The sequence below is a fragment of the Lactuca virosa genome, chromosome 1, assembly GCF_052849685.1.
Source record: "Lactuca virosa cultivar CGN04683 chromosome 1, Lactuca_virosa_CGN04683_v6, whole genome shotgun sequence".
NCBI lineage: Eukaryota > Viridiplantae > Streptophyta > Magnoliopsida > Asterales > Asteraceae > Lactuca > Lactuca virosa.
In genome coordinates, this window is record NC_136426.1 from 95,173,685 (window position 1) to 95,188,436 (window position 14,752).

At 36.0% G+C, this 14,752-nt stretch overlaps 1 protein-coding gene across 1 annotated transcript; it reads right to left on the minus strand.

Moving 5' to 3' along the window:
- Positions 1-8,682: 8,682 nt before the first annotated feature.
- On the minus strand, positions 8,683-12,281 carry LOC145151750 (putative glycosyltransferase At5g03795). The gene is made up of 4 exons (XM_079075365.1): positions 11,541-12,281; positions 10,107-10,354; positions 9,559-9,910; positions 8,683-9,479 (listed from the first exon to the last, which is right to left on the minus strand). The coding sequence occupies exons 1-4, from the start codon at positions 11,889-11,891 to the stop codon at positions 8,805-8,807; spliced, it is 1,626 nt and encodes a 541-aa protein (XP_078931491.1). The 5' UTR covers positions 11,892-12,281; the 3' UTR covers positions 8,683-8,804.
- Between the last annotated feature and the right edge of the window lie 2,471 nt (positions 12,282-14,752).

A 14,752-nucleotide genomic window follows, 5' to 3' on the forward strand; every position in this document is an offset into this window, starting at 1 on the left:
TGCAAAACAAGAACCCTAGAGGAGAGAGGCTAATTTCGAAATTAACAAACTAGGGTTTAGGGTTTACATACCTTTCAATTGTTATAGCAAACAATTGATATTCCCTTGATCTTGATCTTGATCTTCTTGGAAGCTTTAGCACCACAAGTGTAATGCCTCTAATGGAATCACACCCAAACTAGCAAGAAGGAAAGTAGAAGAAGAGAGAGGGGAGAGGGAGTATGCAAAATCTCGGCCTTAGGGTTTCTTCAAAAGAAATCAGTACCTCAAATGTGAGCCAGGAGGCTCCTTATATAGCTGAGGGATTTAGGGTTTAAGGGAAACCCTAGTTATCCTTTGCTTAGGGCCTAAGCAAACCCAAGGGCCTTATCCAAGCCCCTATGGACGAAATTATTAGGGTTTCCCCTAAAGATTTCGTCCACCCTCTTCCAAGGGGGTTCTTGAGCCTTCCACTCAACTATTAGATAATTGCAAACTAGTCCCTGCATCTTATAATTAATTCTTTTAACCCCAAAATCAATTCTGATTAATTTCTGGCTAACAATTAATTAAACATAATGATTTCCAATTAATATATTAATCCATTAACATATTAATAAATCATTTATATATATATATTAATTTATTAATCTTATAAATTAATATCTCTCCTTTCATAATTTCCTTGTCCAGTTGCTAGGTTGAGGGCAACCCAAAAGGACTGTGCTGCTATCAATTCAAGTACATACCAATTATAGTTATGGGCTTAGACACCTAATCCAACAACGATAGCAGTACGAAGAGGAGTTTCGCGAATCACCAATTTAAAAACATATTCAGACAAAAGCTACAATCACTCAACGAAACATTTTCAGTAGAAATAACAAATGATAAAACGAAAAAAAACACTAAAGATATATACGTAGTATGCACTCTAACACTAAAAACAACCAATTCTTTTAAATTGGCCTAATGCCGGCTACAATAGGAAATTTCGACGTAATCACCGGTATATTTTAGTCCTCATCATGTCGATATCCTGTGTTATGTAAAGGCCGTTCGCCTTAGCCTACCAAGTAGCGAAACCCTCGTCGTTTATGGTGACAAACCCGGTACGAAAATTCAAAATCATCTCTATTATCAAGACCCACGAAGCCAACTACACCACACATGACCTCGAGTTAGGAGCAATAGTATTTGCGCTGAAGATCCGGAGACACTACCTCCACGGTACAAAGAGCATGATTTTCACTGACCATAAGAGTCTCCAACACATTTTCGATAAAAAGGAGCTTAACGTGAGGCAAGGGTGATGGGTAGAACTACTAAGCGACTACGAATGTGAAATTCGTTATCATACAGGCAAAGCCAACATAGTAGCATATGCCCTTAGTCGAAAAGAATACTCGGGCCGCCGAGTAAGATAATTAACCATGACCATCCATTCACACCTGTCCACGCATATCAAGGAGGCGCAACTTGAAGCTTTGAAACCGGAGAACATCACAGAAGAAGCCTTACGAGGAATGGATAAAAACCAGGAAGTCAAGGATGACAGAGCACATTATCTCATGAATCGAGTCTGGACACTGAAGTTTGGTGGATTCAGGGATGTTGTTAGGAACGAGGCTCACAAGACCAGATACTCCGTTCATCCCGGTTCAGACAAGATGTACCTGGACCTCAAGAAACTTTATTGGTGGTCAAACATGAAGGCAGAGATCGCTAACTACGTGGGCAAATGCCTGACTTGCGCCAAGGTCACGGTAGAATAACAGAAGCCCTCAGATTTGTTACAACAACCAGAGATACCCGAGTGGAAGTGGGAACGGATAACCATGGATTTCATAACCAAATTACTCAAGACGTCTGGTGGACTGGACACCATATGGGTGATTGTTGATAGGTTAACCAAGTCCGCACACTTCCTATCAATAAAAGAGACAGACAATATGGAAAAGCTAACGAGGTCGCACATCAAAGAAATTGAGCTATTGCATGGCGTGCCAATATCCATTATCTTGGATAGAGATAGCAGGTTCACCTCGTGGAAGACGCTACAAAAATCCTTGGAAACCAGGCTTGACATGAGTATTTGGAAAACGCTACAAAAATCCTTGGAAACCAGGCTTGACATGAGTACAGCCTACCACCCTCAAACCGACGGACAGAGCGAGAGAACTATCCAAACATTGGAAGATATGCTGAGAGCTTGTGTGATAGACTTTGGTAAAGCTTGTGATGCCTATTTACCACTCATCAAATTTTCATACAACAATAGTTATCACACTAGCATTAAAGTTGCTCCGTTTGAAGCCCTCTATGGCCGCAAGTGCATATCACTTATGTGCTAGGCTGAAGTAGGTGACACACAACTAGCAAGGGGGCAAGTACCTGGCAGCACTATCATCGACCCCGAGATTATACGAGAAACAACAGAGAAGATCATCCAAATTCGTGAACGACTAAAAGCTTCTCGAGACCGACAAAATAGCTATGCAGATAAGAGACGCAAACCCTTAGAGTTCTAGGTTGGTGACCGCGTACTGTTAAAGGTCTCACCCTGGAAGGGAATGATACGTTTTGGAAAGCGTGGGAAACTGAATCCAAGATATGTCGGGCCATTCAAGATCCTTGCTAGGATCGGCCTAGTAGCTTACAAACTTTGACTACCTCAGGAACTCAGCAACGTACACCCCACCTTCCATGTATCCAATCTAAAGAAGTGTCTATCCGATGAGACTCTTGTAATCCTGATCGATGAAATCGACGTAAACGAGAGTCTACACTTTGTAGAAGAACCTACGGAAATCATGGATAGCGAAATCAAGAGAACGAAATAGAGTCGTATACCAATAGTGAAGGTCCGCTATGAAACATCCCAAAAATAAAGTTCAAAATTTTCGTTTTTAAACCATTAAATAAACCATAATGACTGTTTGATGTATAAAATCATAAGTCGTGATAATCTCAAATATCATATCAAAACCAGTATCAATGTATCCAAAATCACATATAAAATATCAGAGTGAAAATCCCAGACTAAAAGCTGAGGTGTGTGCCATTCGATCATCCCGAGCCCTTCCCTTTGCTAGTGGAAGTACCTGAAACCAAAACTGAAAACCATAAGCACGAAGCTTAGTGAGCTCCCCAAACTACCACATACTATACATATAATCAGATAATAACATACAATGGGCTTAGCCCACTACATCAGGCCCCGCCCGACATCAGACGAATCCTGCATCGGGCCCCGCCCGGCATCAGACTGAAGTCCAGCATCGGGCCCCGCCCGGCATCGGACCGAAGTCCAGTATGCATAACATGTCAACAATATATAATATACAGACATAACATGGCATATAACATACATTGGGCTTGCCCCGACATCAGACTGAAGTCCGGAACACTTAACACATATCATCACATATAAGCATTTATCGGGCTTGCCCCGACATCAGAACGAAGTCCGGAACACTTAACACATATCATAACATATAAGCATACATCGGGCTTGCCCCAACATCGTACCAAAGTCCAGAACACATAAACAAACACATGCAAGAATCACGAAGACATCCAGCATACTAACTTTCCTCGAGCCTGCCCCAACATCGAACTTTAGTCTGAAACTACTAACATCTAAACAGGCCGGCATTGTGGCCGTAGACCCGTTCCTACAGGAGAAAACTCACCTCGAATGCTAGCTGTGAAATATCGTGTGAGGAATCTCTGACGGCTGCTCCAATCACTCCTCGGCTATTAATTTCACAATAACACTTAGTCAAAATCTTATAATCCTTCTTAGGGTAAAATGACCATTTTACCCTTGGGGCTATCTTAAAGGATTAAACCCTTATACTTTAGATCCATGCCCCATACCTTCCCTAAACCCTGGAAATGCCTTTTCAAGATCTAAACTTGTTTTTCAGATCTAAACTGTATATGAAAAACTTGTGTGTATATTATCTGTTTATTTAAGATCTAAACTTCTTTATTTTCAGATCTGAACTTGTTTTTCAGATCTAAACTGTATATGTATTTTATATTTGAAATCTATACTGGATGAAAGGTTTAAACTTTGTTCTTTAGATCTAGACTTTTCTTCAGATCTGAACCGTTTATGTATTTTCTTTTCAGATCTAAAATTTTCTTCAGATCTGAACTGTATATGTATTTTATATCTACAAATATGTCGGGTAAAACATGGGTAGATGATATAGTTGGTATGTGATGAAAGATGAGTTGGATAAATGAGATGAAAGGTGATATAGATCATGAGATGAGGCTGAGAGGTACAAAATGAGTGAAAAATTTACCCAAACGATGGCCCCGTCATCTAGCAGAGTATGGATGACAACCACACACTATTCTAGACGGTTTGATGGAACACTAGCAGACTCGCAACTTGTAGGTGTTGTGAACGATATGTTCACCTAGTGTACTCTAAAAACCCATTGACATGTATTGCGGGTGGACTCCCGAAAATAATACTGTCGATAAATGAGGGAAACCGTGGCAGCGATGGACTTAGTGCCTTATAAATGAACGTTGGTAGCTATGGATTTAGTACCCAATAGTTGAACATTGGTAGCTATGGATTTAGTACCCTATGGAAGAATCCCGACAACTATGGACTTAGTGCCTGTTAAATAAACCCTGGCAATGATGGACTTTGTGCCTATTCCTTAGAAGAATCCTTAAGAATGAAAGAGTGAATGGTAGATGATTCTTAGGGTAGATCCTTAAGAAATAAAGAAGATAATGGGGATGGGTAATTGGGTTGATTGTTTGATGATTGTGTTGGATTAGGTGTCTAAGCTCATAACTATTATTGGTATGTACTTGACCCGAGAGTAGCATGGTCCATTTGGGTTGCATGGCACCGGAACAATCTGAAGGATGGATAATTGAGAAGAGGTTATTTATGGTTTATTAATATATTATAAGTTCTAATATATTAATATGAAATCATATTATTTAATTAGTATTGATCAAGAATTAATTTTGTGATCAAGAGAGACTAATTAAATATAAGGGGTTGATTTGGTAAATCATTCATTCTTATAAAGTGGGCTTATGATCCATAGTTCTTCATGTTGGGCTAAACCCATGTGGTAACCCATGGATACTCCATGGAGGTTTTAACCCATGGAGCATGAGGGATATGGAAAGTCATTAGGGTTTACATGGTGTAACCCTAGTTTGCCACACTATATAAGAACCCCTCTAGCTCATGAAATTGGCACAAAAGTGGCACTAAGGAGTGGCTAGTGGAAACACAAGAGGGCAAGCCGATTTCATGAGTACAAGTGACCTCCTCTCAAGCTTCTTCATTTTGTTGGTGGTGTTGTGTGATTCCATTTGAGGTGCAACACTTGGGGCACTAAGTTCTTGAAAGTCCAAGCAACAAGCTACAAAGAAAAAGGTATGTTATCTAACTTGTTTTATTACCCAAGTATCAAAATTATGTATGCTAGTTAGGGTAATACCTTGGATAGTTCAAGTTTGCATGTATATTAGAGAAAACATAGATCCAAAGTATTTAGGGTTGCATGTACACCTTAGGAGTGTTAGAATGCTTAAAACCCTTCAGACTGAACATTAATAATTTTATTATTGTGGGTTGAAAAACCTATGTACTCACCAGGTTTCCCAACCTGACCCACTTAGTTTATTTGTATCACAGGTGTCGATACGAAGCTACATTACACTGAGAGATTAAAGGAGATGTAAATCACTAGTGTAAATGAATGTAAGTTTTGTTTATGCTTATGTTTCTATATTGACGATGACATCCCAAAGTTTTAAAATGAATAAAATACATTTCCTCGGAAATGATTTGATAACATATTTATCATGTTTTTGTGGGAACAAATTCCTCAACCATTTTCTTTAAAAAGGATAATCTGATTTTCAAATAAAGCATAAACAAATCGGTCTTTTCTGGCCGTGAAAATGGGGATGTCACAAAACTAAAGTAGAAAAACATCACCAAAAGATTGCTAGACACGATCATCAAGCAAACTCGAAGTGAAATCTCCATATAATAGCACTTGAATCTTCAAATCTTTGCTGCAATTGACTTTCTAGCTTCAAAATCGACCCTTGGAGTGTTTTTGGACTTCAGAAATGAAGTAAAAGTCGCACATATGGCTGTCAAAGCATGTACACCTATTAGGGTTGGAAATCTCGTGTTTTTATAGATTTTTCGTGTAACACCCGTTTTCCAGGATGGATCGATTCAGGGCTTTAAGGAGTCAAAAGCATGGTTTTTGGAAAAAACCATAAGGTGGTCATAACATGACAAGTCAAGAAGAGAAATGTGTATCTGGGTCTGAGCTCACGAAGTGACATATATGTGGTCACGATGTGAGGTGGGTTGTAGCCCAAGAGGGTTTACTTCGTATTTAAACCCCATAACCGAAATTTTAAGGTTCATTAACAGCCTCCTTCATCCTCCAACACAAAAAACCCTAACCCTAGCCGCCCTTTGTGATTCTTGGCCTTTTTGGAGCATTTGTTAGCTTGAAGAAGAAGAGATGAAGGAGAAGAAGGTGTCCTATTGGTGGAGCTTGCAAGGAAACATCATCATCATCATCTTATATTATTTCTGGACCTTTATAAGTGTCAAAGGCTCAAACTTTATTGCGCTATGTTGCTAAATCTAGGCTTTTGCCCCATTTTCTTCATGATTGAGAAAGTTTGAATGAAAGGGATCCATAAACTTAGCTACTTTATGGATTTTAAGGGTCCCTTGAGTACCATAAGGTTCAGATCTAGAAATTGGTTGAGTGTTGGATCCATGCATGTAAGTTTTGGTGTTGTTTTTTCACTTATGACCGCTATTTATTACATATCGTAAATTAATTTTGAAGTTTGGGAAAAATTAAAGTATTTTAGTTATTTAACCCAACAAGCCAACACACATAAGTTGATAAAAATATAAGAATACAAATATAATATATTAGTGTATTAGGTTTAGATATATTACTTTTATATTGGGATTGAACATTAAGTTGACCCAAAAATAATACAACAACCAATATATAATCCTTGATAAATATAAGTATAAACTCTTGACGTTTATAAATTTATTTACGTTTTCAAAAAATTATTTGGTGAGTTTTACGGATTTATTTATCTTATTAAGGGTATTTAAAGTTGTTTATTTTAAATGTTTATCAACATGGATTGATAGTTAATCCTTCTTAATAAATGAAGGTTTTTTTGCCACATGTCAATCTCTCATGAGTTTTGACACTTGTCATTTTGTGGTATTTTTGAAATAAATATTATCCACTTGTCAATTTTTGGTTTGTTTCAATTTTAAAATTAAAGTCATATACTTATATATGTAAAGTATTAAATATCATATATATGATATTAAATTGCAATAAATACGTTTATTATTTTCTTATTTTAAGGTTGTACATTAAAAAATATTTTCTTTTTACACTTTAATGTTTAATTTTTTTTAAATCAACCTGTGTAATACACGGGTCTGACACCTAGTAATTATTATTCTAAACCTTTAAATATAAATAGAAAAAATATTTATTAATTAAAATAATTAGTTTTTGATAAATTGTTTTTTCAAATTGTTTGAAAATGTGTAATCACCGAAATTATGCTTCAAACATTTTTTGTAAGGTTAAATATTAGTTGTATTATTATTTTTGGGTCATGTTAATGTCTAAAGCCCAGATAAAAGTTAATGTCTAAGCCCAATATACTAATAACTTATGTGTTGAAATTTTGACAACTTGGACATGATATTTTCGTTTTCTAATGACATTGCCATCACCGAAGTCATGTTTCAATCATTTTCTTTCGAAAGTGTTATTTCAAACATTTTATATAAACGAGCCAACAAAAATTAATGGTGAAAAAGGATTGAAAACTTGAAATACGTTTATTTTTCTTTCTCAAAATCGAACTTAATTTACATATCCTATAAATGGCTGTCATAGAAGTTAATTTTTACAGATTGTATTAACAGCGTCATTAATCTAAAGTTCGACTTTGTAAATAAACAGTTAAACAGTAAAATACATTGCACATATTGGCAAAAAAATAGTAAAATACGCTTGTTATTTCCTACAATTTGCTCATAATTACATCGTCCACTATTTTGTGTTTTCGGTATCAAGATATTCTAAAAAAATTCAATATCTATCTATAAACATCATTATGAAAAAAGTAAATCGTACCCCTGACAGTAATTTCCTACATATCCCAAAGTTATTAGGAGATTGTGCATCAGTGTATGTATTTGATCCTAAAATTCATTCTAGAATTATACACCCCTAAATTTTCATTTGATCCTAAGTTTAGAGTATGCATGATCATAAAAGTCATATAAGTTTATATAATATTGATATTAATACCAAAAAATAAGAAGTCTTGAATGGGAATAAAACTGAAATGAGTGGTCAAGTTTCTTAGCCACCAATCGCATTACGAAGCCTCGTAGTGGAATAATGGAAATACTCCATGTCGAAAAAGTTGAAACGTCTTCATCAACCACAAAAAGAATGTATTAATCTTTTTTCTTTTAATAAAATCCGATCTGTCATTTATGATTTATATTCATCTAAAGAGAAGGTATCCGTGTAAATATATCTTGAAATATCCAACTCTTCATCGATTTTGTGGGTGATCAACTGATCATGGATGATTGAAATCCATTAATCAACCGAGTTAAAATAAAATAAATATTGAAATTATTTCTCAAGAATCATGAAAAAAGTACATACAAAACCCCTCTATTTTCCTAATATGCACCCTTTAGCCCTATTAAAATATAAAACAACCAAAACAATTCAGGAATCAGCCACACCTTGAATTCGAATGTTAAGCCTACGAAGCCAAACCGAATGTAGTATCATATGAAATACATCGTACCTCTTTGGAGGAAAATTTACCTCAAAATGTCGTCTAACTTGTTTCCCCCTCCTCTGCATTCTCAAATACTGTCTCGTAGATATACCAGTTAAGATCTGTTTAAGGTTTGGGATATCTTCAACCGTGAGTATAACCGCAAATGATTTCCAATTTAGGACATCGCTAAACGGGGCCACGTAACCATCCTTGATGAGAACCGGCACACAACCGGTGTAAAGTGCTTCCACCATTCTTGGGCTTGCCACCTCATAACCACTTGGAGAAATGCAATATTTACTTTGTCGCAACATAGCCATGTACGAAACACCCTTTGGAAGGTACTTGTGGACTTGCAGGTCAGGGTCTTTGTCCTGCCAATACTCTAAAAGTATTGGTCTAATAGGACCATGGACCCCACCTGCAAAAAATGCCAAAACGGGCCGGTACCTTGGTGATGGCCCATTTAGTATCCCGCGTGTCGTTCCATCTGGGAGTAAAATCTCTGGGATGGACACGTCTTTCGTAGGATTAAACCCTTCTGATGTATTCGCATTGCATAGAGCTCGAATAGAATTCTTGAAAAGGTAAGGAACTGCTTTCGACAACTCCGGACCCTAAAAAACTTTACTAAATCAGAATCACATGAGGAAAATGAAAACGACATAAAAACTACGTACACAAAATATTACTTACCCAATCGTGGCAAGCAACTGTAAAATGATCGGCTCCTAGACTGCGATTCCAAAAAGGGTACTTGGATCCCACAAGATCGACATAATCTTTAATCGTTTGCTTCATGGGAAGCCAATGGTCAACATTTGGATTACGCTCAAATATATAGTGTACCATCATCGTTGCACTCATCGGGAGGAAAAACACATGTGCTTTTTCGGGGTTTTTTGTTCGATATTTAGTGGTTTCCATTTGGTATATAAAGTTACCTTCCATTGCATATATGTTTTTGCAAGGTCCATCATGAAATATCGGGGGTTCTCCTTCTTCATACACAAACACCTTGAATTGCTTCTCCATCTCCAAATAACTCCTATATATATGACAAAGTACGAGTCAACTTTGAAGTAAAAAAATATGAAATATAATAGGAAGGTAAATAACACCCATGTGGTCCCACAAAATAATTATATAGATAAACCAGAATATCCCTATAATATTGCACATACTAAGATATTGTAGATAAAGTACAATGCATCAATGCATAAGAAAAAAACATATATAATTACCGTTGAAAAGCAGCTGCATTCCAATACATAGGACCATCCGGGACATAATCCGGATCATGAGTTTTATTCCTAGATTCAGCTTCTTTGATTGCTGTTCGAGCCCGTCCGAGACGAGCTTCGAGTTTATCCAAACTCGTGGATTTCCTGTTGATTCGTGCATCAACAGGAAATTCATGAGTTTGATTAACAGACACGAAAATGTCTGGTCCACTCAACGTCACATTCATGTCATCTTCCTTGGCAATAGCCTGTCAAGATTCTGTAAGTTAGTACAATTTCTTTATAAGAACTTGTAGTTATGCTCTAAATGTTGGACGTTTCTATATTCTTAGAAACTGACTATCCTCGTTTTCTGAAAAGAAAAAGTTTACCCAATTTAGGTAAATAGCGGTTTACGTAAACAGGAAAGATTAGAAGGACACAAGCTCTCAGTAACATCCTAAAAGAAAGCATGAAAAGAGACAAATGATGGCGTAGAAAGAATATTTTCATATGAATGGTCCTTATCCACATATACTTCAGCAAGTACTAAAAAATATTAAAAGGAATTTCACTTTGACTTTTCATGCCAAAAAAAGCATAAAAAATTGAATTATTTTAAAAAGAATCTGATCAACGTAAAAAACTATTTTAAAATGAATATGATTCAATTTCATACTATTTTACTCATATATATTTCTCTATACAAAAATTTTCTTTGCAAACGAAATAAATGGCAAAAATATAGGTGTTGCTTTTTAATGGGTCGACCCGACCCGAAACATTTTTATCTCATTTACAGCTAATTTTGTTCTATTTTTGAGAAAACCCCCATTCAACCGGCTAGTTTTAACACGTTGCTTGTTTGGCCTAAATCACCCCAAATAAATCCAATGGTCAATTAGCCAACTCAATATACAAACAATACGTACAAAACAACTGATCACATTTTTTTTGAAGTTCACAAAAAAACAATATAATGCGATTGAGAACAAAAGTTTATTAATCATCAATTTTAAATTTTGGTTAACCTTAAGAATTAAAAAAGTTAATAACCTTGATCAATTTATAAGCATATATTAATGGATTTTGGCTACATGAAATGAGTTAAAATGGTTTGAATTAAGTCTATTCACAAAATTAAACAATTATTGTAATATTTAGGTATTTATAATCTTAAATATGAAAAAAAGAAATGGTGAAATTAGTGTTTATAGGATACTTCAAACCAGTATCACACCAATTAATATGCATTTACATTTCCAATGTCCGAATTAAACTCTTTTGACCAAATTTTAGATTTAATTTATTTATTATTCATTTAAATTGAAATTAATTTCATTGAATTAGAATTAGGATATATAAGATTCTTATGTTATAAGTATTTAAGATATCAAAAAACCTGATTAATTATTTAAAATTATGTGTAAAATAAAGTGGGAATAGGGAACTTACAGGCAACTCAACGTCCATTTCATCTTCCATAGCCAACGGTGGATAAGAAGAATTAGAAGTCTGATGAAACACATAATCTTCCGATGGCCCTTCAGCCACCTCACCACCACCTTCGACCACCGTTGGCCGTCGCCCCAATGACACAGACCCCACCGCTGCCACCGCTTCGTTATCTTTAATTGCAGAAGAAGAATAAGAAGTAATCACAGAACTCCAAACCCAAGGGTAATACTTTGACCCATCAGCCAAGTTTGACTTTTTAACCCCAATAAACACAGCAACCACCATGAACGGCAGAATCAGCCATAGAAGCTTCATGGATGAGGTGGCTGAATTCCGCCATGAACCCATCTCTTCTTCTCTCTCTCTCTCTCTCTCTCTCTCTCTCTCTCTCTCTCTCTCTCTCTCTCTCTCTCTCTCTCTCTCTCTCTCTCTCTCTCTCTCTCTCTCTCTCTCTCTCTCTCTCTCTCTCTACAAGACCCTGTTCTTAAGATCACCGAAAATTCATCTCCCAGTTTTCAATTCTGGAATAAGATACCTTACCAAAAAGCAAACCACTACTTCCTTCTGTTCTTTTCTCTCTCTAAACTTTCATGTTCTCTCTTTGTCTCTCTATATATGTACATATATATATACGCTGTATCTATAGGTTTCTCTCTCTAGAAACAGAAGAAGTTTTACAATTGGTGAAAGATGGTTGCGCCATCACGCCAAGCGTCTCGTCTCGTCTTGTTTTGCTCTCTGTTTTCGAGTTGTTCATGCAAAAAAAGTATTTAATTCTGATTAAATATTTGTTTTTTTGCATTAATTTTACGGTTATGTCCCTCAATGCTTTAACCGATGATCTCATAAATTTCTTGTATTGTGGGTATTACTTGTTTAGTGTAGGCGCAGTGGTGGTGTTTGAAATTCACTCGCGCTATACATCGTTGGATTTTGAAGATGATGGTATGAACGCATGCGTATGAAAACAGGGCGGTGAGATTTGGGTCCATTTAAGACATTGCCGCTTCAAAACACAAGTGATCTGATTTACTTGCCTATTTTTAGTGTTACGAGTTAATTGACATAAATGCCCTTAGCTTCATTTTTTTCCGCTATATATTTAACTTTAGAAGTATTTGATCAAATATATAACAAAAATCAATTTTCATCCGGTATGGAGAGCTTGCTTACGCGTCAAAACCGACGTGGCCGAGATTTTCACGCGTGAACACCGGCCAAGGGGGCGTAATTGTGTTGTGGTTTGGCTAGCTTCACGGACGATTACGGAGAATGTGATTGGCTAGCTCGAAAACGGTCACAAAACCGACCGATGCTATATAACCGTTGGTATATTAAAAACATATATATTTAAATCATACCACCTTACCTATAAATACCAACCATTTTATACATATTTCATACTACAAACACATCAATTTATTTCTATATCCTCATATTTTCTTCAAATTATGGATCCAAATCAAAATACTCTAATCACTCCAAACACTTCAAATGATCCATACTCACATGTTGGTACTTACATGTAAATGTTAACATCCCCAATTCAACAACTTATATACCACAACAATTCAACCATTCTCAATTTCAAGCTTTTCAACAACGGATTTTTTTTTAAACGACAAACTAATCTACTCTTAAATTACCACATGTGTCTCCAACAAAACTTGAACCCATTACTCTCAATTGAGAGAGTCACTTATTACCACTAAGCTAAAGGTCCTTTGGTAACAACTTTCTCAATCTCAACAATTTCAAACACAACCATCTCAACCTCAATAATTTCAAGCACATCCATCTCAACCCCAAACTCAAGTCACATTTTCTCTATCCCAACTTACAAACCTCGACGATGATGATCGATTTACCCCTCTCATCCCCATTTCTTCAAAAGCTTAATGCTTATTATTGAAGAACATATCATTAGCTTCTTATGGATATAAAACACATGTTTTAATTATTTTAGATTTCACAATTGATCATAAAAATCAATCATTATTGTAGACCAATCATTGAAAATGGGACCAACACCCAAGAATGAGTGAAGATTATGTTGGGTTTTATTAGAGTCAATACACTATCTAAAGGTAGCAGAAACAATCAAAAGATTCACTTAAGTATACATGCATCCTAGATATAGGTTTTACATGTTATGGCAACGAACTTTAAAAATCAACCAAAAAAGAAACATACTAACCTCTTGATTGCTCGATTGGGATTTCGTACGCGTCAATGCTTGCAGGGGATGAAAGATCCAAAGTAGAACCCCTCTAATGAAGTCAGACCCACAACCACCATAAAGCAAGAAGGCAAAACCCTAGGCTAGGGTTTATTCGACATTCTCTAACCCTAGTAGGGAGTTTAGAAATTTCATATATAGAGAGAGAGGGATAGAGGTTAGACGAAATTATGAGAGGATTCAGCTCTTAGGGTTTGACCCCTAGCAGTCTATTTATAGGCAGCTGAGGAAACCATAAATGATAAAAACTCTTAAGGTTTATCTTTACCTTATCATAAAACTGCCTTATCTATATAAGGGAGCAGCCAAAACAGTCCACCCTATGGTCTCCAAGAGCTTCTGGTATATTCCAATTAATCTCTTGTATTAATTAAAATTCAAGCTCTTTAATTAAATAAAATAGTTTAATTAATTACCAAAATAATTTTCAATTAGTTTATTAATTCCTTAATAATATAATAACTTATTTATCTCCACTTCGTTAATGTTATTTGGGTCATGAGGCCAACCCAAAAAGACCCTGCTATTATTAGAAATACTATCAAAACAGTTAATGGCCTTGGACACTATTTCCAATAGTCTCCCACTTGGACAAGTCGTTAACTTTTAGGATCAAAATATTTCAATAACAATCAACAAAGAGTATTCATCCAATGCAACTTTCAAACTCTGATCAAAATCAAATTTTAGTCCTTAAGACAAGTGATCAACTTATCCATTTGTTCTAGATATCTCTATGAACACGAGACATGGATAATGGTCGATCTCGACGTTCGACATTCTGTTTCCCAATCAACGATTTTTGATGATCACATCTGACTTCTAAATCAAACACATCAATAAAGTTAGGGCTCAACCAAGCATTTCAGATGTCAACACTAAATCATCGAGGGGCTCATAGATATTGCTTCCTGATTATGAGAAGGCACAAATAAACTTTGACTACATAGTTTTTGACTACTCGTCTAAT